At 43.5% G+C, this 23,326-nt stretch overlaps 1 protein-coding gene across 2 annotated transcripts in view; it reads left to right on the top strand.

Annotated features, from left to right (window-relative positions):
• The window catches only part of rnpc3 (RNA-binding region (RNP1, RRM) containing 3), a 51,761-nt gene that overhangs the window by 26,032 nt on the left and 2,403 nt on the right, over nucleotides 1–23,326 (top strand). The window contains exons 9-16 of one of the 2 annotated variants that reach the window (XM_048539790.2): nucleotides 1,940–2,065; nucleotides 7,159–7,286; nucleotides 9,228–9,386; nucleotides 10,273–10,367; nucleotides 10,482–10,540; nucleotides 15,959–16,091; nucleotides 22,539–22,622; nucleotides 22,723–22,832. In XM_048539790.2, the coding sequence (XP_048395747.1) occupies nucleotides 1,940–2,065; nucleotides 7,159–7,286; nucleotides 9,228–9,386; nucleotides 10,273–10,367; nucleotides 10,482–10,540; nucleotides 15,959–16,091; nucleotides 22,539–22,604 (766 nt within the window). In that variant the 3' untranslated portion in view covers nucleotides 22,605–22,622; nucleotides 22,723–22,832. Of the gene's footprint in view, nucleotides 1–1,939; nucleotides 2,066–7,158; nucleotides 7,287–9,227; nucleotides 9,387–10,272; nucleotides 10,368–10,481; nucleotides 10,541–15,958; nucleotides 16,092–22,538; nucleotides 22,623–22,722; nucleotides 22,833–23,326 lie in introns of those variants that run through there. The other variant, XM_048539791.2, reaches the window with a different exon arrangement.

The following is a 23,326-nucleotide window of genomic DNA, read 5'->3' as shown; positions in this document are numbered from 1 at the left end:
CTCCAAAGCATCCACATCCTTTTGGTAATGTGGCAACCAGAACTGTACACAGTACTCCAAATGTGGCCGAACCAAAGTCCTATACAACTGCAACATGACCTGCCAACTCTTGTACTCAATACCCCGTCCAATGAAGGAAAGCATACCATATGCCTTCTAGACCACCCTATTGACCTGCGTTGTCACCTTCAGGGAACAATGGGCCTGAACACCCAGATCTCTCAGTGCATCAATTTTCGCTAGGACTTTTCCATTTACTGTATAGTTCGGCCTTGAATTTGATCTTCCAAAATGCATCACCTCGCATTTGCCCGGATTGAACTCCATCTGCCATTTCTCCGCCCTACCCTCCAGTCTATCTATATTCTGCTGTAATTTCTGATAGTCCCCTTCACTATCAGCTACTCCACCAATCTGTGTCATCTGCAGACTTCCTAATCAGACCATCTATACCTTCTTCCAGATCATTTATGTATATCATGAACAACAGTGGTCCCAACAGGGATCCCTGTGGAACACCACTGGTCACAGTTCTCCATTTTGAGAAACTCCATTCCACTACAACTCTCTGTCTTCTATTTCCCAGCCAGTTCTCTATCCATCTAGCTAGTACATCCTGGACCCCATGTGACTTCATTTTCTCCATCAGCCTGCCATAGGGGACCTTATCAAACACCTTACTGAAGTCCATGTATATGACATCTACAGACCTTCCCTCATCAATCAACTTTGTCACTTCCTCAAAGAATTCTATCAAGTTGTTAAGACATGACCTTCCCTGTACAAAACCATGTTGCCTATCATTGGTAAGCCATTTCCTTCCAAATGTAAATAGATCCTATCCCTCAGTATCTTCTCCAGCAGCAACCCCACCATTGACATCAGCCTCACCGGTCTATAATTACCTGGATTATCCTTGCTACCCTTAAATAAGTGGACAACATTAGCAATTCTCCAGTCCTCCAGCACCTCACCCGTGCTCAAGGATGCTGCAAAGATATATGTTAAGGCCCCAGCTATTTCCTGTCTTGCTTCCCTCAGTAACCTGGGATAGATCCCATCCGGACCCGGGATCTTGTCCACCTTAATGCCCAACACTGCGCACCCCACCCCGTTATGCCGACTTGACCTAGAGTAATCAAACATCTACCCCTAACCTCAACATCCGTCATGTCGCTCTCCTTGGTGAATACCGATGCAAAGAACTCATGAAGAATCTGACTCACTTTCTCTGACTCCTCGCATAACTTCCCTCCTTTGTCCTTGAGTGGGCCAACCCTTTCTGTAGTGACCCTCTTGCTCCCTGGTACTGTGAGGCAGCAGTGCTAACCACTGTGCCACCCGTTCTGGGTTCATTGACCAGGCGAAATGATTTCTTTCCAACCGATGGTGTTTTACAGGAGCATTCTCAAATAGAATTTGTCATGGAACTATCAAAGGAAATATAGGACAGATGACCAGAAGCTTGGTTAAAGTGGGCAGTTTTAAGCAGTGTCTTTCTCTCCTCCTTGAAAGACAGAGAGGTTTAGGGAAGTCAGGGCCTAGACAGCTGAAGTCATTGGGACTTTATCTGAATCTAGGGATTTTTGGAAGATTACTACCAGTACGTGCACTTTTCCTGTCACCACTACTTTTGATATCCTGGGATGCATTCCCTAAGATCCATAGGACTTAACAACCTTTAGCCCCATTAGCATCCCCAGGAGTTTTTTCTATGGAGATAGTTACTGTGCTTACTTCAGAATTCAGGACCAATGCATTTCTCTCAGAATGAAGGGAAGGGCAGCAATGTGAGGGAACCCTGGATATCAAGCAATATCAGGAGTTTGATAAAGAGAAAGAAGGAAACATATGGCAGCTTCTTCAGTTCGTCCAAGTGACTAATCCTTCGTCCCTGGAAGTCTGTTTAATCCCTAAAGCGTTTCCTTTCCCTTTACAGAATGGTGCGATTGATGGGCTTGGCCTCTCTTCCACCAAAACAGACGCAGAAGAGAAAGCGGGCATCAGTCCGAAAACGACCAAGATTAAAGGACCTGATTAACATGCCAAAAGCACCTACCCAGAGGTAAGAATCTAAGAAGGTAGGTATCGCGTGTGGAATTTGGAGCATTACAGAGCACTGAAGGAGGCTATTCAGACTGCAGTATTCAATTATGCCCCACTTCCCCTGCTTGTCTTCATAGTCCTGTAATCTTTCTCCTCTTCTACATTTCTTCAATTCCCTTCTCAAAATTATTAAATCTGCTTCCACCATCCTTTCAGGTAGCACTTTCCAGATCAGAACTTCTCCATGTAAAGCAAAAAATTCTTTTCATCTCACTCTTGTATAATAAATGCAGAACTTAATGTTTGGCTCCTCCATCCTGTGATTGTAGCACATGTGGATCAATGTCATATTGATAATAGGTTCAGGAACATTTTATCTACAGGCCGCTGTCCCCGATTTACAATTTTGTGAACACTCTTACTTATGAATGAGATCCCAAAGTAAAATTAAATTTAAGGATTTAACATGAACATTTTCTCATACCAGTGAACAGTTATTTTGTATTGTATTGTGTTCCAGCTTACGACAAATAGATTGATGAAAGTATTTAAGAATGGAACCCATTAGTAACCTGAGGACTGCCCTTAATGGCCTTCAGTTCCCAGCAGACTTTCACATTGGGCTGCATTCTGCACTAGCCGGCTTATGCCAGGCAGTCTGTTGACAGTACTCACTGTACACACTGCAACAGCTTTCACCAGTAAATCCCAGTATGGTCCAAGTATGCACACATACTGTTGATGACTCTTCCTGAAGTACCTCTTACCTGGTCTGGCTATCACTAACTTTTAATACTTCTTTGATCACTGATCTCACCACTGTCAACTCCAGGCTGTAATAATGAGCTTATATAAAAAGGGTGAATTCTAGAGAAGCCTATTGATTATAATCAGGACTGCCTGTGGTACCTCATTCCAAGCCTGTTGCACATTGAAAGCCAGCTTCAGCTGCTTGGCCATTGGCTGTTTGATCTCAGGAGGTCACAGAATTGTTCAGGTGCAGCAGGAGGCCATTCTGCCCATCATATAGCACTGAAGGAATCAAGGGCTACGGGGAGAGTGCGGGGAAGTGGAGTTGAAATGCCCATCAGCCATGATTTAAATGGCAGAGTGGACTTGATGGGCCAAATGGCCTTACTTCCACTCTTATGTCTTATGGTCTTATAGTCTTATGACTCTCAGAATCAGCAACTTGCTTGGTGCCATTTTCGAACTTTCTCCCTGTGACCATGTCCACTTTCCTCTTTTCAAGTAGCGAATCCTTTTGAATGCTTTAATTGAACTTGCTACCACACAATTGGGCAGTGCATTTCCAGACTCTAACCACTCACTGCTTGAAAATTGTTTCCTTCCTATCACTTTCTTGCTTCTTTTGCCCATTGCTTTAAATCTTGCCCCTCAATCACAATCCTTTCAGGAGTGGGAAAAATTTCTCCCTATCTACTCTGCCCAGGTTTCTCAGGGTTTTGAATTTTCTTATCAGATCTCCTTCCAGTTGCCTTTTCCCTAATGGATCTTTATAACTGATATTTCTCATCCCTGAAACTATTCTTGTAAATGCACCAAGACTTACTGAATGAACTGTCTTACACATTAGTGTAAAAAAGGTTCCGAGGATAAAGAGGAAAGCAACTGAGTGACCCAGCACAACCATTCACTTTCAGTGGCTCAGCAGCAAGGTTGAGGATCTTTAGAAAGATGAATTTGTAGTCCCAAAACATTTCGCAGGCCAGAAAACTTTGTTTAAGTGAAGCACCTTTGAAGTAAGCAAGACTGTTAGGTCCACAAAAGAGCAGCCACATCAAGCCCTACCTGTGTGTACAAATTATGTTAAATAGTTATATAGGAGCATCATTTTCACATGTTATTTGGAGGTCCTGAATGACATTGAAACCAAGAAGATGGTCTCTGTGTATGGCATTGCTCAATCTCCGCTGTTTATACATAAGTTCTGTTCTCTATACTCCTCCATCAGATATTTCATACTTCTCAAAACCCAGTTGTGGGCATTGTAGGTGAAGGAAGGTTGATCAACCAGTGATCTAATACAAGACTCGACCCTGACCCTGAGGCAACAATGCCTTTCACTCAAAAATGTTGTAGTGTGATGCATCATAACTATTTGTTACAAAAAGAATGTCCCTTGGCCTATCAAGTTTATGCTAGTCCTGCCTAGAGTCGGTCACTTTTCCCTTTAATGATCGTGACCCTGCAACTACATTTCCTTCAAATATTTGTCCAATTTTCATTTGAATTTGTTCATTGCCTCGGCTTCCACCATAACCCAGTGGGCAGCGCATTCTACTTTATTGCTGCTCACTGTATAAAAGGTTGTTATTCAAAATTAAACTTTTCACAATGTACAGCATTATCAAATCTTCCCTCAACAATTTACTCCAAGCTCCACAGCTTCTCCAATTTAAAAATGCCCCATTCCTGGAACCATTCTGGAACAATTTCTCACTGTGCAATCAATGGTTAGCAACTTTTTGTTTTACTCTGGCAATATTGAAGCAGTCAATGTGTAAATGCTGTGAGACCTGGACAGTGTCCAGGATTGGACTGAGATGAGGCAAATAACATTCATGCCGCAAGTGCCATCTGAAACAAGGAAGAATCTAAAGATCACCAGTAGATGTTTAGTGGCATGACTGTCACTGAATTCTGCACTGTCCATATCGTGGGAGTTACCATTGATGAGCACTGAGCTGAACTCACCAAATAAATCGAGTCCTGATGAGGGAGTAAACCCGGAACATCGACTCTCCTGCTTCTTCGATGCTGCATCCTCCAGCTCCACTCTGTATTGTGTATAAATACTGTAGCTACCAGAGGAGGTCAGAAGCTGGGAATTCTGCAGTGAATAACTCCATCTTCTGAGTCTTTAAAGTTAGTTCCCTGTCCATAAAGCACACTTCAGGAGTATGAAAGAATACTTCCCCTCTTGCCTGGATAGGCGCAAAACCAGCAACAGATCACCAAACAGTACAACATAGCCTGTTTGGCACTCATGCCACTACCTTCAATATTCACTTCCTTCACCACTAGCATCCAGTAGCAGCAGTGTATACCATCCACAAATAGCGAGTTTTGAGAAGATTTGTAGCTCAGGTTGAGGTTCTGGATGTGAGTTTGCTCGCTGAGCTGGAAGGTTAGTTTTCAGATGATTCGTCACCATTCTAGGTAACATCATCAGTGAGCCTCCGACGAAGCGCTGGTGTTATGTCCCGCTTTCTATTTATTAAATAAGTATAAATCAAATAAATAGAAAGCGGGACATAACACCAGCGCTTCGTCAGAGGCTCACTGATGATGCTACCTAGAATGGTGACGAAACGTCTGAAAACTAACCTTCCAGCTCAGCGAGCAAACTCACATCCAGAACCATCCACAAATGCACTGCAAGAATTCACTGTGGCTCCTGAGACTGCACTATCCAAACCCATAATCACCTCCATCCAGAAAGACAAGGGCAACAGACACACGGGAGCAGCCCTCCTGCAAGTTCCTGTCTAAGCCACTCACTGAACTACTTGGAAATATATCACCGTTCCTTAAGTGTCGCTGGGTCAAAGTCCTGGCTCTCAATACCTCGCAGTCTTGTGGGAGCACCTCCACCAAATGGACTGTAGTGGTCCAAGAAGGCGGCTCACCAACACCTTCTCAAGGGCAATGGGAGATGGGCAATAAATGTTGACCACTGATCATCCATGAATGAATATTAGAAATAAACCCTGTTGGGAACCCTTGCATCATTCTGAAAGTGGGCTCAGCAGTACCTGACACTACATTTTACTTGGGGCCTAACCCAGGTTTTGTAAATAATTATATCACTTCTCTGGTTTTGTATTTGATTCCTTTGTTTGTAGTAGGTCACGAGAAGCAGTTGTACTCAATGAACGCTATGTTGGTGTAATAGAAGGCAGTACGTGATAGGTTAGTTAATCAGTTCCTGCGTCCTGATATTGTACAGCCTAATGGTAAGATTCTTGGTAGTGTGGACAAGCAGAGAAATCTCGGTGTCCATGCACATAGATCCCTGAAAGTTGCCACACAGGTTAATAGGGTTGTTAAGAAGGCATATCGTGTGTTAGGTTTTATTGGTGGAGGGATTGAGTTCCGGAACCAAGAGGTTATGGTGAAGCTGTACAAAACCCTGATGCGGCCGCACTTGGAGTATGGCGTACAGTTCTGGTCACCGCATTATAAGAAAGATGTGGAAGCATTGGAAAGGGTGCAGAGGAGATTTACCAGGATGTTGCCTGGTATGGAGGAAAGTTGTTATGAGGAAAAGCTGAGGGAATTGAGGTTGTTTTTGTTAGAGAGAAGATTAAGGGGTGACCTAATAGGGACATACAAGTTGATCAGAGGATTAGTTAGGGTGGACAGCGAAAGCCTTTTTCCTCGGATGGTGATGGATAGCACAAGGGGACATAGCTTTAAATTGAGGGGTGATAGATATAGGTCAGATGTCAGGGGTAGGTTCTTTACTCAGAGTAGTAAGGGTGTGGAATACCCTGCCTGCAACAGTAGTAAACTCGCCAACTTTAAGGGTATTTTAATGGTCATTGGATAAACATATAGATAATAATGGATTACTGTATGTTAGATGGGCTTCAGTTTGGTTTCACAGGTTGGCGCAACATCGAGGGCCAAAGGGCCTGTACTGCGCTGTAATGATCTATGTTCTGTGTTCTTTACTATAGTGCATAACTGCAGGGAATGATGACATCACAGAAATGGGGACAGAAGTAGACTGTTTAGCCTGATGAGTCTGCTATCCAGTAAGATTATGATTGACCTGGCTGCGGCCAAAGCTCTGCCATCCCACCTGCCCCCAGTACTCTCTTGACTGCTTAGTCAAGATTTGATTTACTTTTGTCTTTAAAATATTCAATAGCCCAACCTCCACTAATCAGAACAGTTCTGTAGAGTCATATGCGGCTCAGCGTTAACTCTCTTTCTCTCTCCTCAGAAGCTGCCAGACATACTGAGTTTCTCCAGCATTGTTTGTTTCAGCCATGATTATATTGTTAGGCCAGATTACCAATTCCCACTTCTAAGTCCCACTTTCCAGTGAAAGTTGATTTACGTCTTCCTATGCCTTCTCAGCTCGCATCCTGTGGTTCCACCATCTGAAGTCTTTGACCAGCCGCAGCCTCACAGTCAAAAGAAAATTGAATTCCACTTCTCTGTCGATGCTAGCAGTTTGTTGGAGGGAGGAAGTGATCGTCGACCAGGTAGGCTGTCATCGATGGAGTGTGCACCTGTGTAGGGTTGTGTACACCTGCCTCTCAGTAGAAAGACAAAGAAATCTGTTATCCATTTCTTAAAGCCGTTCACAGTAGGCTAGTGATGGCTTATGTCTCACTGAATTACTGCCGTTCAAGAACTGCAGCAGTCCCGTCGCAGGACGCCAGCTCCTAACCCCAGAACATCAGCCTATTCCTCAGCCCATCTCCTCCTCCCTGATGGAGATCATCCAGGGAATTACAGAGCAGTGAGTCTGTCATTAGTTGCAGAGGAGCTATTGGAGAAAATTCTGAAGGGGATCATTTATCTTTATATTTACAGTAGCAAGTTTTGATCAGGGATTGTCAGCATGGCTTTGTTAAAGGGAGGCTGTGCATCTGAGGAAGGTCTGGGACGAAACATCAGCTTTGTGCTCCTAAGATGCTGCTTGGCCAGCTGTGTTCATCCAGCCCCACACTTTGTTATCATGCCTAACAAATTTCCTTGAGTGTTTTTGCGAAGGTGACTGAATATTTGGATGCGGGTAGTGCTGTTGATATTGGATTTTAGCAAGACCTTTGACAAGGTCCCACATGGGAGACTGATAAAGAAAGAAAGAAAAAGCACATGGAGTTTAAGGTAACTTGGCAGGTTGGTTCCAAATTTGATTTAGTGACATGAGACCGAGGGTGGTGGTAGAAGGCTGTTTGTGTGACTGGAATCAGTATGCTGTGGTGTAGCAAAGAGATTGGTGTTGAGTCCCGGATTGTTTGTGATGTACAGAAAAAATCGTGGGTGATAAAGTTTACGAACGACACGAAGTTTGGCAGTGAGGAGGAAGGTGTTAGGTTACAGATTACAGTTTACAGATTCGTCAGCATGGCTGATCAGAGGCAGATGGAATTTAATCCTGCTAAATGTGAGGTAAAGCACTTGGAAAAATAACAAGACAAGGGAATACTCAGATGGTGGGACACTAGGGAGCTCAGAGGAACAGAGCAATCCAGGGGGTGTTTGTTCACAGATCCCTGAAGGTGGCTGACGGGTTAATAGGGACGTTAAAGCAGCATACAGGACACTTCCCTTTATCAGTTGTGGTATCGATTATAAGAGCAGGGAGGTTATGTTGAAGCTGTACAGGACTTCGGTTAGGCAACAGCTGGAGTACTGTGTGCGGTTCTGGTCACCACGTTACAGGAAGGATGTCATGGTACTGGAGCGGGTGTGAGGAGATTCACCAGGACATGGGTGGGATGGAGCATTTCAGTGATCAGGAGAGGCTAGATAAGCTCATGTTCTGTTCTTTGGAGCAAAGAAGGCTGGGGTGGGGTTACCTGATAGATATTAATAAGATTGAGGGGAATGGACAGTGTGCAAAGAAAGCAACTTTTTCCCTTGAAGGGTCAATTTGAAAAGAAAAGGAAAGGGGCAGACTTTTATGGTGAAAGGCAGGTGGTTTAGAGGGGTTTGCAGGAAAAACTTTTACGCCCAGAGGGTGGATGGTCTGGAATGTATTGCCGGAGAGGAGTTGGGAAACCTCACAACCTTTAAAACATACTTGGACAAGTGCTTGAGATGTCATAAAGTTCAAGGCTATGGGTTTAGTGCTGGAAAGTGGGAGTAGTGTTGTTTTAGCAATACAGACTCTTAGGGCTGAAGGGCCCATTCTGTACTGTATGATTCTAAAATGCACCACAATTACCAAATTTCTGGTTGAATGCTCTCATCTATTCCCGTGAGGCTCAGTATCTGAATTATGATCCTGTGAAATGTTGAAGGGATTTATTCCTTTAGAAGCCTTGTAACAAATTGCTTAACAGCCAGCAGTTATGACTCAGTCACGTTCTGGATGAAAGGTACTGTGAGAAATGAATGGATTCAATGTGAAGCAATTGGCACTGAGTTGCGATTGGTTATTCAGCAGTGTTTTCCTGATGACACTTTTGCAGAGCCGCAACAGAATTCTGAACCTCAAAACTCAGGATTTGGGAAAATCCAACCAGCTCCTGTTTGTTCAAAAAGTGAAAGTGAGGAGGAGGAAGAGGAAGAAATTCCCTCCGAGTTCATTTCCAGGAAAGAGTTGGCAAAAGGAAGGCTATCAAGGGATGGTGAGTGTGAGAGACAGAGGGAGCTCCAACGATTATCCTTGAAGAGTGAAGTCTTTGAAATTTAAAATTTTATGGTTGGTTGGCTCGCCGAGCTGGTTTGTTGTTCTACAGACGTTTCATTAACATCATCAGTACAGCCTCCGATGAACCGTCCTTGTGTTTTCTCACACGTTATTTAAACTCTGGAGTCTGTTGAGCTGGATTGCCTCAATTCTAGTTTTCCTTTGCAATGGAGACTATATGGGGTCAAGTTCTACATGTTTGTTGATGGCTTTCCTTGTGAAGGACCGGACTCCTAGGAATTCCCATGCCCCCCTCTGCTTTGCTTGTCCCAGGATCTTGGTGTTGTTCCAGTCGAATTGGTGGTTCTCCTTATCCATGTGGATTGAGATGAGTGAGTATTGGTCATGTCCTTTTGTTGCCAGCTGGTGTTCGTGTACACTTGTTAGTTTCCTTCCTGTTTGTCTGATGTCGTGTTTGTCACGGTCTGTGCAGGGAATCTTATATATGATGTTGGTCCTGTCCACAGAGGGAAAACACAACAATGCCTCATCAGGGGCTGCAATGATGATGTTACCCAGAAGGATAATGAACCAGCTCAGGGAACCAAGCTACAAATCTACTCTAAAACCTGAGACATTTAAAGTTTGCTTGTCTTGGAATGGAAACAATCTGAACTTGCAGGTGTAACCTCAAAATCAGAGCCGGGCTGTTTAGGGGTGGTGGGATGCTGGGCTTAGTTGGACATGTATAACTGAGTTTGGTAGGTTATTATTGGATTTGAGAAATAGGTTGGCATGATCCGTTTGATTGTTTGTGTGGCCTCAGGGCTGAACGGCCTATTTCTGTTCTGTGGTATGCACTGTTTATGATTTTCTTCTTGCAGAAATGGAGACCGTTTCATTGTTTAAGAATTACAACCCAGGTGAACCAACCTGTCGCCTTTATGTAAAGAATCTTTCAAAACAGGTCGAAGAGAAGGTAACCTCTTTCCCAGTTTCCCTAACAGCTAGCTCCCTTTTTTCATTGCAACTTTAAGGGGCAGGCTGGTGAAATTTGTGCAAACAGTGTTTTCTCACTTTGATCTCATTTCAGGATTTGAAGTTCATCTTTGGCAGATACGTTGATTTCTCATCGCAAACTGAGAGGAACATGTAAGATTTCTGGTTTCTGTTTCTCTGCTGTAATATTGAGAGTGCAGGAGGACATGGGTACAATTTTCACTGAGTAGATTTGAGCACCTAGATCAGGTTAGCAAACCCAGGACATGACGAAAGGGAGTGCTGCTGTGTCACAGGCATTGCCTTTGGATGATGTGTAAGGTAAAGAAGTATATCTGCTCCCAGGAATGCAAATGGTCCAACAGTAGTCGCATTGAAGCAGAACAGGAATGTATGTAAAAACACATGATCTGATCATTTTCACAGGGCTGCTTGTGGGATCTTGCTGTGCCCATGTTGGCTGCCTAGTTTCCTACTTTGAAGAAGTGTCTACACTTCAAAGAAAATCCTCATTAACTAACTTTTAGACATCCTGTGAGGGTAATAGGCTGTGCAAAAATATGAATCTATCTTTTAGCGTTTGCAATTGTACCAAAACTTTGAGTTTTTCTGTAAAGAGGTGCATTTTGTTGAAGCTTGTCGTTCTTCACTCATCAGGACACTTGCAAGAAGTACCAAAGTAAAAGCAAGCCATCGTTTCTACTACATGAAAGAGTGTTGATTGGTTGGGAAGCGGAAACTGGTCAGTAGGGGTGTGGCCATGTAGAATGCACCCATTAGTGCTGATTGACAGTTAACTGTCAGGTTCAATAGACTCCTGTAGTTATACGACACATCAAGAAGCCCTCAGCCCATCATGTCCACACCTGTTGTTAAGCAGCTATTTATACCACTTCCCACTTTCCAACACCTGGCTTTGAATGCTGTGGCCCTTCAAATGATCGTCTAAGTAGTTCTTAAATGTTGTGACGGCTCCTGCCTGTGGGAGAGAACGAAGTTTTCCTTAAAAGCCGTCTAAAACACCTGGCCTTACCTTATATCTATGCCCCCTGTTTATTTACTCGGTCCGCCCACCCAATGCTGGGGAAAAGTTTCTTTCTACCTAACCTATCTCATGGCAGACTTCAGTAAGCTCCACTTTGCAGACTGTCTGCTCCAAGGAAAACAACCTGAGCTTATCCAGCCTCTCCTCATTGCTAAACTGCTCCATGCAAGGCAACATACTGACGAACCTCCTCTGCACCCCTTCCAGTGCAAGCACATCCTTCCTACAGTGCAGAGACCAGAGTTAGCCTCAGGACTCCATCTGTTGCCTAACTAACATCATATACAGCTCTGCCATAATGTCCTTGGTCTTGTATTCAATGTTTTGACTAATAAAAGCAACAATCCCACATTTCTTAACTCTTACCCATCTGACTTATGTTTAAAGATGTAAGGACATGCACACCAAGCTCCCTACAATCCTCTGTATTTACTAGGTCCTACCATTCAATGTCTACTTACTTACCTTGTTAATTCTCCCAAAATGTATTGCCTCACACTTTTCAGCATTAATTTCCATTGGCTATGTTCAGTCATTTGTCCTGTAGTGTAAGGCTTTCCCTATTGCCGTTTAACATGCTACCAATTTTCATGTCATCTGCAAATTTATTGATTAAACCGCCTGTATTTGCATCTGGATAATTACTGTACACTAGAAACAGTCTTCTAATGGTCTCCACCTAATCCTTCCATAAATGCACTTTCATCTGTTTGCATTTTGATCATGTCTGAAAATGCCTAATATCTACACAACTCCAAACTTGGAGATACTAAGTATTGCCGATGCTGGAGTCTGAGATAACACAGTGTGGAGCTGGAGGAACAGGAAAGCTGACGTTTCAGGTTGGGACCCTTCTTCAGAAAAGCTGCCTGGCCTGCTGTGTTCCTCCTGCTCCACACTGTGTCAACTCCAAACCGCATTGATTCACTGTTGTTCCTCCAGCCAACGATCAAACTCCGAGTGCTTAAGCTGATTTAAAATAGTGGTGCATTCTGCAAATGTGGCCATCCAACCTGCCAGGAGGGTCTGAGACTTATCACATGCAGCAGTATATGTCTCACTCAGGTTTCTGCTGTCTGCCTTCCCCAGGCCCTCTCATTCCCCCTCTTTGACCTTTCCGCCTTCTCTCCCACCTCACTGACCAATCCCCACCACTGCCTACCTGCAATCACCTATCACCATCCCACTTACCTTCCCCAGCCCCACCCCTCCCCTCCCCTCTCTCTTTATTTCTGAGCTCCCTTTCCCCCTCCCCCATTTCTGAAGAAGGATCCCGACCTGAAACATCAGCTTTCCTGCTCTTCTGATGACCATAAGACATAGGAGTGGAAGTAAGGCCATTTGGCCCTGAGAGTCCACTCCGCCATTTAATCATGGCTGATGGGCATTTCAACTCACTTCCCTGCACTTTCCCTGTAGCCCTTGATTCCTTGTGAGATTAAGAATTTATGAGTCTCTGCCTTGAAGACATTTAACGTCCAGGCCTCCACTGCACTCCGTGGCGATGCATTCCACAGGTCCACCACTCTCTGGCTGAAGAAATGTCGATGCTGCCTGGCCTGCTGTGTTCATCCAGCTGTACACCGTGTTATCTCTGACTCCAACATTGGCAGTTCTTACTATCTCCTAGAAAATGATCTATGTTTGTTTATTAATTCTAAACTGTATGAAAACCGAGTTAACTGCTGTAAATCAGGAACAAAAAGAGAAGTTGCTGGAAAAGGTCACCGGACTCGAAATGTCAGCTCTGATTTTTTTTTGTCTTTACAGATGCTGCCAGACCTGCTGAGCTTTTCCAACAAATTCTAAATCTTATTCTAAACTGTAGATTTGTAGAAAGAATTCTTTACCGTTACTGACAAATCAGCTCCCCCGTTCTTTGTCTATAAATTCTTCCTGTCCCTCTGCTAGTTTATAACACTCCCTAAGGGCCTGTACTGTGCTGTACTTTTCTATGTTCTATGTTCTAACAGCAGCTACACAACTTTACTGTGATGTCATTCCTTATTTTACAAACTCACCCAAGCAACTCAGGAAAGTGTGCTCCCACGCAGTTCCAACCCCTCTGCACCCAGGCACTGTGTATGAGTGTATATAACTTCCATTACTCACGATTGCAGCACACTGTGAACCTGACTGACCATTAAACATAGCTTGGCTGTTGACTGTCAATTAGCATTAATGGTTGCATTCTCCATGACAACACACCTACCAATTAAGAATCCACTCGCCAGCCAATCAGCACTCTCCTCATGCACTATAAATGTTGGTTTTCCCTTTGAGATTGTATTCTTGCAAAATGTCCTGATGACTGCAAGGCAAAAAGCGTTCTTTATTTCTAAAAATTTGCGTGTGGGATGTGGGTGTTGCTGGCCCAGCCAGCACGTTTATCCGTTCCTAGTTACCCTTGGGAAGGGGGTGATGAGCTGTCGTCTTGAACTGCTGCAGTCCATGTGCTTTAGGTTGACCCACAATGCCATTAGGGATGGATTTCCTGGAATTTGAGTCATGACAGTGAAGGAACGGCGACATATTCCCAAGTCGGGATGGTGAATATCTTTGGAGGGGAATTTGCAAGGTGGTGGTGTTCCCATGTATCTGCTGCCTTTGTTCTTCTAGATGGAAGGGTCGTGGAATTGGAAGGTGCTGTCCGATAATCTTTAGTGAATTTCTGCAATGCATCTTGCAGATAGTGTATACTGCTCGTACTGAGCGTCAGTGTGACAGCCTTCTTCATCCTCGATGGTGTCAAGCTCCTTGAGTGTTACTGGGCCTGAGCCCATTCCAGGCAATCGGAGAGTATTCCATCATGCTTCAGCTTTTTTTTAGTGATACTAAAGTTTTGTCCTGCCAGCTATTACAGCTTAAATGTTGTAGAAGTTCTATTCTACAATTAAAGCATTCTGTTTATAACTGATTTTCACCTTTCAAAGAAATATGCCAAGGTCCCCAAAGAGTAGGGGTAAATGGGTGTTTTTCTTGGTGGTTAGTGGTTAGTGGCTAGTGGTGTGCCTCAGGGAACAGTGTTGGGACCTCAATTGTTTACAATTTATGGAGATGATTTGGAGTTGGGGACTAAGTGTGGTGTGTCAAAATTTGCAGATGACACTAAGGTGAGTGGTAGAGCAAAGTGTGTAGAAGACACTGAAAGTCTGCAGAGGGATAGAGATAGTCTGAGTGAGTGGGCAAAGGTCTGGCAGATGGAGTACAATGTTGATAAGTGTGAGGTCATCCATCATGGTAGGAGTAACAGCAAAATGGACTATGTTTTAAATGGTAAAAATTGCAGCTTGCTGCTGTATAGAGTGACTTGGGTGTTCTTGTGCATGAATCACTGAAGGTGGGATAGCAGGTGCAGCAGATGATTAAAAAGGCAAATGGAATTTTGTTTCCCATTGCTCGAGGGATGGAGTTTAAAAACATAGAGGCTATGCTGCAGCTGTGTAGGGTCCTGGTGAGGCCACACTGGGAGTACTGTGTGCAGTTTTGGTGTCCTCGCTTGAGAAGAGATATACTAGCACTGGAGAGGGTGCAGAGGAGATTCACTCAGTTGATTCCAGAGTTGAGAAGGTTGGATTATGAGGAGAGACTGAGTAGGGTGGGCTTATACTCAAGGGAATTCAGAAGAATGAGGGGGTATCTTATAGAAATATATAAGATTATGAAGGAAATATATAAAGTGGAGGCAGGGAGGTTGTTTCTGCTAGCAAGTGAAACTAGGACTAGAGGGCATCACCTCAAAGTAAAGGGAAGCAGATGTAGACGGAGGTCAGGAGGAACTTCTTCACCCAAGGGGTTGTGAATCTGTGGAATTCCCTGCCCAGTGAAGCGGTTGAAGCTACCACACTGAATGTTTTTAAGGCAAGGCTAGATAAATGAACTGTAAAGGAATTTAAGGGTTATGGTGAGTGGGCGGGCAAGTCTCAAAGATCAGCCATGATTTTCTTAAATGGTGGGGCAGGCTCAAGGAACCAGATGGCCTACTCCTGGTCCCACTTCTTAAGTTCACAAACAAATGGATCCATGCAAGAAAATATTAGGATAGGTAGCCAAAAACTTGGCTATAGAGGTAAACTTCAAGCAGTGTCTTGAGAAACGAAAGTGAGATGGAAAGGCAAGGAGACTTGAGTCAATTCTAGAGCTCAAGTCCTCCATCAACTAGAGATAAACTCAGCGGTGGAGCGACGAAAATCAGGAGGTGGATAAGTGGCCAGAATTGGAAAAGTCCAGATATGTTGAAAGATGTAGAGCTGGACAGCTTCACAGAGATAGGGAACGGCATTGTAACTGGAGGAAGAAACAAACCTAGGAAAAATTGTAAGCTTGGTCAAAGTTACAGAGATAGCCAGGACTCGAAGTCACAGGCGGATTTGAATGCAGGAATGCAGCAGCTGGCGCACATAGTCCAGCTCATTGGGAAAGGATGTTGAATGGCTGTCTGATGAATGGACCAATATCTCTTCTGTTGGTTTTGAATTTGAATGATGCATTGTCTTTAATAAAACAAAGTTGTTCTGCCTTTGCAGGTTTGACATTCGATTGATGAAAGAAGGGAGAATGAAGGGGCAAGCCTTCGTTGGGCTTCCTAATGAGAGAGCTGCAGCCAAAGCTCTCAAGGAAGTCAATGGGTTTCAGCTCAAAGAGAAACCAATGGTGGTTGTATCCTTTCATAAAACTGTGGGAATTCCAATGACCTGAGAAAGGGGGCTCTTTATCAGTAATTCCTGCAGATTATAATTATTACCATGCCAGAGTGGAGTAAAAATAACCAACCAAGCGGTCAGACTAGCATGCAGACAGTGTTTAGAACAACCCTTTCCCATGCAGGGGGCCCGTCACCAGTGAAATACAGATTGAAGAGAATTGGGAAAAGAGGAATTTTTGAATGAGGGGTATCATGTCACAGTGAGTTGCTGGGATCTGGAACAAGCTACCTGAAAGAGCAGTGGAAACAGATTCAGTAATAACTTTCAAAAGGGCTGAGATCCTGTAGAGGGAAAGAATTGCAGTTTATACAGTTGTGCTGCATAGGACAAAAGCATTTGGCCCATTGCGTGTGTGTTGGCTCTTTGAAAGCCCCTGCTCACTCCCCAGCTCTCTCTCCCAATGGGCCTGAATATCATCCCCTTTAACTATTTACCCAATTCCCTGTTGATAGCTATCATCATTGTCATGAACCACTGGGGTATTGCACTGAATTTCATGTCCTGATTCTCCTGAAGCCATCACAAAAGTTAAAAATTTTAAAAAGCTGAAGAATTTCTCAATTTACATGACTTTCAGATCCAGGTTGATAGCATGTAATGAACAGATTTCTGCACTTAACAAGAATAACTGTTGATTATAGACAAATAGATTCTAAGTACAAATATGAACCAATGACTGGAACTAGTGGAAGTTCTCACCCCACTGTTTAAACATCCCCTCCACAGACAGACCCGTCCTGGGAAAAACAGAGCGTGTTTGGTGATGTCTTATTAAATCACCAACCCAAGGAAACCTAACCAGATAAATAGAAAGCGGGACATAACACCAGCGCTTCGTCGGAGGCTCACTGATGATGTCACCTAGAATGGTGACGAAACGTCTGAAAACTAACCTTCCAGCTCAGCGAGCAAACTCACATCCGCTCTAGTTTCCTGGTCAAGAGCCAGAGCATACAATGACAGCTGCAGGAAAAACAAAATAGTCTTCTTCAGGCTTCGAGTGGTTGTTGGTGGAGAAAGTCAGAAGTCATTAGACACTAGGTTACTGTCCAACAGGGTTTACTTAAAATCACTTTAAATAAACCTGTTGCACAATAACCTAGTATCTAATGACTTTGTCCATCCCAGTCCAACCCACTGGCATCTCCACATCATGTTACTGGAGAGAGAGAAGAGACAGCTCCCAGCCTTGCAAAGTTTAGATAGTTTCTCCTTGTCTCTTCCACATTCTCAAGCTGTTCAGCTACCTGGGAGCCGATTACAGTTGGTAGCCATAAGATCCTTTATCATTGCTCTGTCTACTGGTGACCAGATATAAACTAGCTAATTATTGCTGGCCGAAGCTCCATTCATGCCCACCCTTTGGCTTCAGCTCAGCTGCAGTCTCGACTTTTGCTACTGCTTGACCAAGTGGAGTAAAACCCAAGGAAGAATTGATTAGTTTTTGGTAAAGGTCTGGATCCGGTAAGATTTGAAAGCATCCTTTCAGATAAGCTGAATTGACATTCTTTTGAAAATGCTTTGGGTTGTCTTATTTAGTGATGCTGATTGTTTTTGAATGGTGTGGATCGTCTTGGCTGTTGTGATGCAATCTGTTGCAGCTATAAAATATGAGCAGAAAGTTCAGAGTAGCTTGTTGGATGTGGATTGATCTGAAATTTCCTCCTTGAAATTGAAGCTCTTGATAAGAAAAAGCGATTTTCAGCAGCAGTTTGAGAACATCAAGCAGGCAAGGAAAACCCTTGAGGAAGAGCTATGTAACTGCGATAATGTGAACACAACATGGTGGATGAAGGGTCTAGGCCCGAAACGTCAGCTTTTGTGCTCCTGAGATGCTGCTTGGCCTGCTGTGTTCAACCAGCCTCACATTTTATTATCTATGGTGGAAATTTGTTGTAGTGCCCCCTTCTTGTCTTAAATCTGTCCCTGGTAACTGTCCAATCCTGCCATTGGAAACAGATTCTTTCTTATTTACTTTATCTACATCTTCCATATTTTTGAGCACATCTATAAAAACTCCTCATAACCTTCTCTACCTTGAAGAGAAGATTGCTAACTCTCCAGTCTTGCCAGATAAAACATTATGGGGAGTTTGTGTGTTTAATTCTCTCAGATATTTTTAATTGCTTCCTGTTAATATTTCACTACGTTAGATTTGATGGTTTAATCGCGTTACCTCATAGAGCAAATATTTTTCTTAAGTGTAATCAGAGCTTTATAGATACTGGAACTTTGAAATTAAAACAAATATACTGGCAGTTCTTGGAAGGTCACAGCAATTGTAGAGAGAAGCACAGCTAATAATTCAGATCAAGGACCTTCGGTCAGAACAGAGAGAAGTTAGAGGTGGAATTGGTACTAGCAAACTCCAGAAAAGGGTTGTGAGCATGAAGAGGAAATGATGGGGTGAAGGGCGAAAGAGATGAGTTTACACAGGGATGTTAGCATAAGGCAAAATGGGTTGGGAATGGAACAAGTAAAGTATTAAAAGATGGGTCTAGAGGAGGCAGTGACTGCTGGCTGAGTAAGTGAGGACAGGGATTGCAATTTAAATTGATGAGTCCAGAAGGCCGTAAAGTGCCTCTTTGAAAGGTGAGGCCCTGTTCCTCTTAGTAGAGCTTTATTGCAATAATGTTAGGAAGGAGACAGATAATTAATATTGCATGTTATAGGAGGCTTGGAATCCTTCTTGATGTAGCTGTGCAGTTCTGCAACGACTCTCTTTTTACACTTGTTCTGTTTAAAGTTGGATCCCATGTTTGATACAATACTAACCTTTATGTTAGTGCTAATCCTGTTTCTGCAGGATTTTATAACCCAGTTCAATGATAACCACGGACAATCTCCGTTATAACTGATTATTTCACTTGCTGAATTGCATCTCTGCTTTTAAGACAGGATGAAAGTTTAACAGCTGATTTGCTGAGTAATATTTTGGAATGTCTACCTGGCTACAGGCTGGGACCAAACTTTTTCAGGATACTTGGCTTGTGGTCAAAAATAATCTTGCTGAAGAATAACCAGTTCTTGATTCCTGTCCAGTCTAAACTTTAAGCAGAATATTATGTTTAGCAGGTATCTTTTTTGACCAAATTGCTACTGCTTATGAAGATTTTCATCACATTTCATAAAATTTTTCAGCCCTATTTTCAGATCACTCCATTTGGATATGAATAGGAAAGGATTAGAGGGATATGGGCCAAACATGGGCAAGTGGGACTAGTTTATTTTGGGAATCCTGGTCAGCATGACCAGGAGATGAATTTATACTTCGTCCCTTTTCTATACTTCAGCTCCTGTGAGACACCTGTGCTTTTTTAGTTCACGTATGTTAGTATTTTAATATTTGTGTCAAATTCTGTCTGATTTAGACTTGTGTATATTATCTATCTTTTAAAGGCAGTAAGACCAGAAGAGAAGAATATTTTTAAACATGTGAAATTCATAGGAGTTGATGTTCAGAGAGACACATAGAACATAGAACAGTACAGCACAGAACAGGCCCTTCAGCCCACAATGTTGTGCCGACCATTGATCCTCATGTATGCACCCTCAAATTTCTGTGACCATATACATGTCCAGCAGTCTCTTAAATGACCCCAATGACCTTGCTTCCACAACTGCTGCTGGCAACGCATTCCATGCTCCCACAACTCTCTGCGCAAAGAACCCGCCTCTGACATCCCCTCGATACTTTCCACCAACCAGCTTAAAACTATGACCCCTCGTGCTAGCCATTTCTGCCCTGGGAAATAGTCTCTGGCTATCAACTCTATCTATGCCTCTCATTATCTTGTATACCTCAATTAGGTCCCCTCTCCTCCTCCTTTTCTCCAATGAAAAGAGACCGAGCTCAGTCAACCTCTCTTCATAAGATAAACCCTCCAGTCCAGGCAGCATCCTGGTAAACCTCCTCTGAACCCTCTCCAAAGCATCCACATCTTTCCTATAATAGGGCGCCCAGAACTGGACGCAGTATTCCAAGTGCGGTCTAACCAAAGTTTTATAGAGCTGCAACAAGATCTCACGACTCTTAAACTCAATCCCCCTGTTAATGAAAGCCAAAACACCATATGCTTTCTTAACAACCCCGTCCACCTGGGTGGCCATCCTAAGGGATCCATGTATCTGCACACCAAGATCCATGTATCTGCACACCAAGATAACTAAATATTTTGTCAGGAATGTGTTCTGAGGGAAAATGTGGACAGTGGGTCTATGCTGGTTTGTCCCATATATAGGGAATGTGTCTACATTGAGATCGTCTTACTCAGAATCATGAAGCTGGGGTGTGGGGAAAGACAGGACTGTTTGAGTACGGTCGAGCACATCTGACTGTGTTAATCACAAAAATAGCCTCTAGGTTTGAGTCCTGTCATGGTCAGCGAAGATCAGTGATCGTGCCCTGATTCCCTGCGGAGGAGAAAGCCTTCCTGATCTTCAACAAAAAAAAACAGAATTTTCAATTGAAGATTCCAGTGTATCAGAACTCCCCTCCAGTCTCAGTGATGAACAACAGACACTATACCCAGACATCACCGAGACACAGAAAGCGTCTTTTCTGTTTCAGTAGTGCACTCTCAGTGCCACAATCAAACAAACGGGAAGATTGTTTCTCTGAAAAAGAACTTCAGAGATAGAGATAACAAGGTGTAGAGCTGGATGAACACAGCAGGCCAAGCAGCATCAGAGGAGCAGGAAGGCTGACGGTTCGGACCTAGACCCTTCTTCAGAGACTGAGTCAGATTTACATTATTTCACACCTGGAGCCTGACTTGCAGTTTAACATTGATAATGGGATTCTCCAAATCTGCAGTTCCAAGATAATAAAATGTGAGGCTGGATGAACACAGCAGGCCCAGCAGCATCTCAGGAGCAGTTCACATAAGGAACAGAAAGTTGGCCTGCAGATACAACAGCTGATTAAGACACCAAATAGAACTCATTATAGAGTCATACAGCACAGAAGCAGACACTTCAGTCCAAAAACAGAAGTCGCTGGAAAAGCTCAGCAGACTGGCAGCATCTGTGAAGAAAAAACACAGTTAACATTTCAACACCGGTGACCCTTCCTGAGTTGAGGATCCAAAACGTTAACTGACTTTTTTTTTGTCCTTAACAGATGCTGCCAGACCTGCTGAGCTTTTCCAGCAACTTTGTTTTTGTTCCTGATTTACAGCCTCCGCAGTTCTTTTGTTTTTTGTTTCCTTCAATCCGACTCACCCATGCTGACCAGGATTCCCAAACTAAACTAGTCCCAATTGCCCATGTTTGGCCCATATCACTCTAATCCTTTCCTATTCATATCCAAATGTCTTTTAGATGTTGTAACTGAACCTGCATCTACTGCTTCCCCTGCACTTCATTCCACACGTGAATCACTCTTTGCGTGAAAAGGTTTCCCTCTAGGTCTCGTTTAAATCATTTACTCTCACCTTAAATTTATGCCCTGTAACTTCAAACTCCTCCACCTTCGGGAAAAGACCTTTGCTATTCACCTTATCTATCTCCCCTCATAATTTTGCAAACTGCTGGCAGGTTACCCCTCAATATCCTACACTCCAGTGGAAAAAAGTCACAGTTTATCCAGCCTTGCTTTATAACTCAAACCCTCCAGTGCCACTAACATCCTGGTAAATCTTTTCTGCACCCTCTATATGTTAACAATATTCTACACCAAAGGTGGCCTTACCAATGTCCTGCACTAGGCTCTGAATACTGGAGTGAAGTCTTGCTACAGTTTTACAGATCTTTGGTCAGACAACATGTGAATGTCTGCAGTTTTTAGTCTTCATATTTAAGGAAGGGGCAGACTTGCCATGGAGCTGGTAAATCAAAGGTTTGCGGCATTAGTTTGTGGGTTGAGAGTGTTGTCCCACGATGAGAGACTGAGTGAATTGAATCTCTATCCCCTGGATTTTAGAAAAATGAGTTGAAACAGGGATCTGAAGGGGATTCACAGGTAAATACTGGGGAACTTGGAATACAGGATCACAGTCTCGGAATAAGGGGCCGATCGTTTAAGACTGACATGATAAACACTTTTATTTGGGGTGGAGGTTGTGTGGTTTGAATTCTCTACCTCCAAGGGTTCCTCCATCATTGAATATAGTTCAGACTGGGATAGACTGATTCTTGATCTCTAGGAATTGAGGAATAGCCTGGAAAGTGGAGTTGAAGCCTGTCGTCAGCCAGGATCATATTCAATGGTGCAGTGCTAAATAGGCCAGAGGGCCTGCTCCTTTCCTGGGTCCATATCTCTTAATCTAGTTGTCATCAATGTTACTTCACTGTTACTTCACTGTTACTTCACTGTTACTTCACTGTTACTTCACTGTTACTTCACTGTTACTTCACTGTTACTTCACTGTTACTTCACTGTTCCTTAATGATTTTACAGCAATTTGCCCGCTCTGCACGGCCAAAGCAAGATTCAGCAGAAGGCAAGAGAGGCCAAGGGAAGTGAAAATCAGAGGGTTGCATGGTGGGTCTTCGGCTCTGCTTATCACAGAATGTTGCTGGTGTGTCTCGTAGAGCAAGCTTTTAAGACTCGTTGATGTTTTATGTTTTTCTCTTGGTTACAGTTGACACTGTTCACAGTAAATGCCCAATCATCAGTTTGGGGCAGTGATAATGCAGTGTATCCTTTATGATGTATCCTTTTATGTATAAAACACACCGACTGAAAAACTAGCATTGCTGCTTCTGCCGATCCTTTATTGAGAATTCATGGGGGTGGGGGGGGAAGGGCGTCTCTCAGTAACCCGGTCTGTTATTTCTTTGGTTCAGTTAACTTGATTTTAATTTTCAGATCAGCCGTGGTCACTTTTCAGAAATGCCTCTGCTGCTGTGACTTGTAAAAATCCACTACATCCAAGAGATTGCGTGCACACGTGCGCTCAGCTCTTATTTACTCTTCCCGCTTTGGAGCATGGTGTGTGTCAGAAACTCGAATGCTGCAGTGATGCTGAGGTTTGAACAGATCTGACCCACAGCCCACTTGCCCTGTGGTGACATGAGCAGGAATGAGAGACAGTTTGTGATTGCTGTTGGATCACTAACCCAATCGCAATTCCCGTTTCCTGTGGAAGCTTTTTGCACAACTTGAGGGATCTAAGTTGTCATTGGTCCGATCAGGAGATGCAACAATTAACCCTGGTCTGTCCAGTCCTGCTGCCTGTGCCTCAC

This window comes from Stegostoma tigrinum, chromosome 8 (genome assembly GCF_030684315.1).
Source record: "Stegostoma tigrinum isolate sSteTig4 chromosome 8, sSteTig4.hap1, whole genome shotgun sequence".
In the NCBI taxonomy this organism is placed as follows: Eukaryota; Metazoa; Chordata; class Chondrichthyes; order Orectolobiformes; family Stegostomatidae; genus Stegostoma; species Stegostoma tigrinum.
The sequence above is the reverse complement of the archived record's forward strand: the minus strand, read 5'-3'. Positions and strand labels throughout refer to the sequence as shown.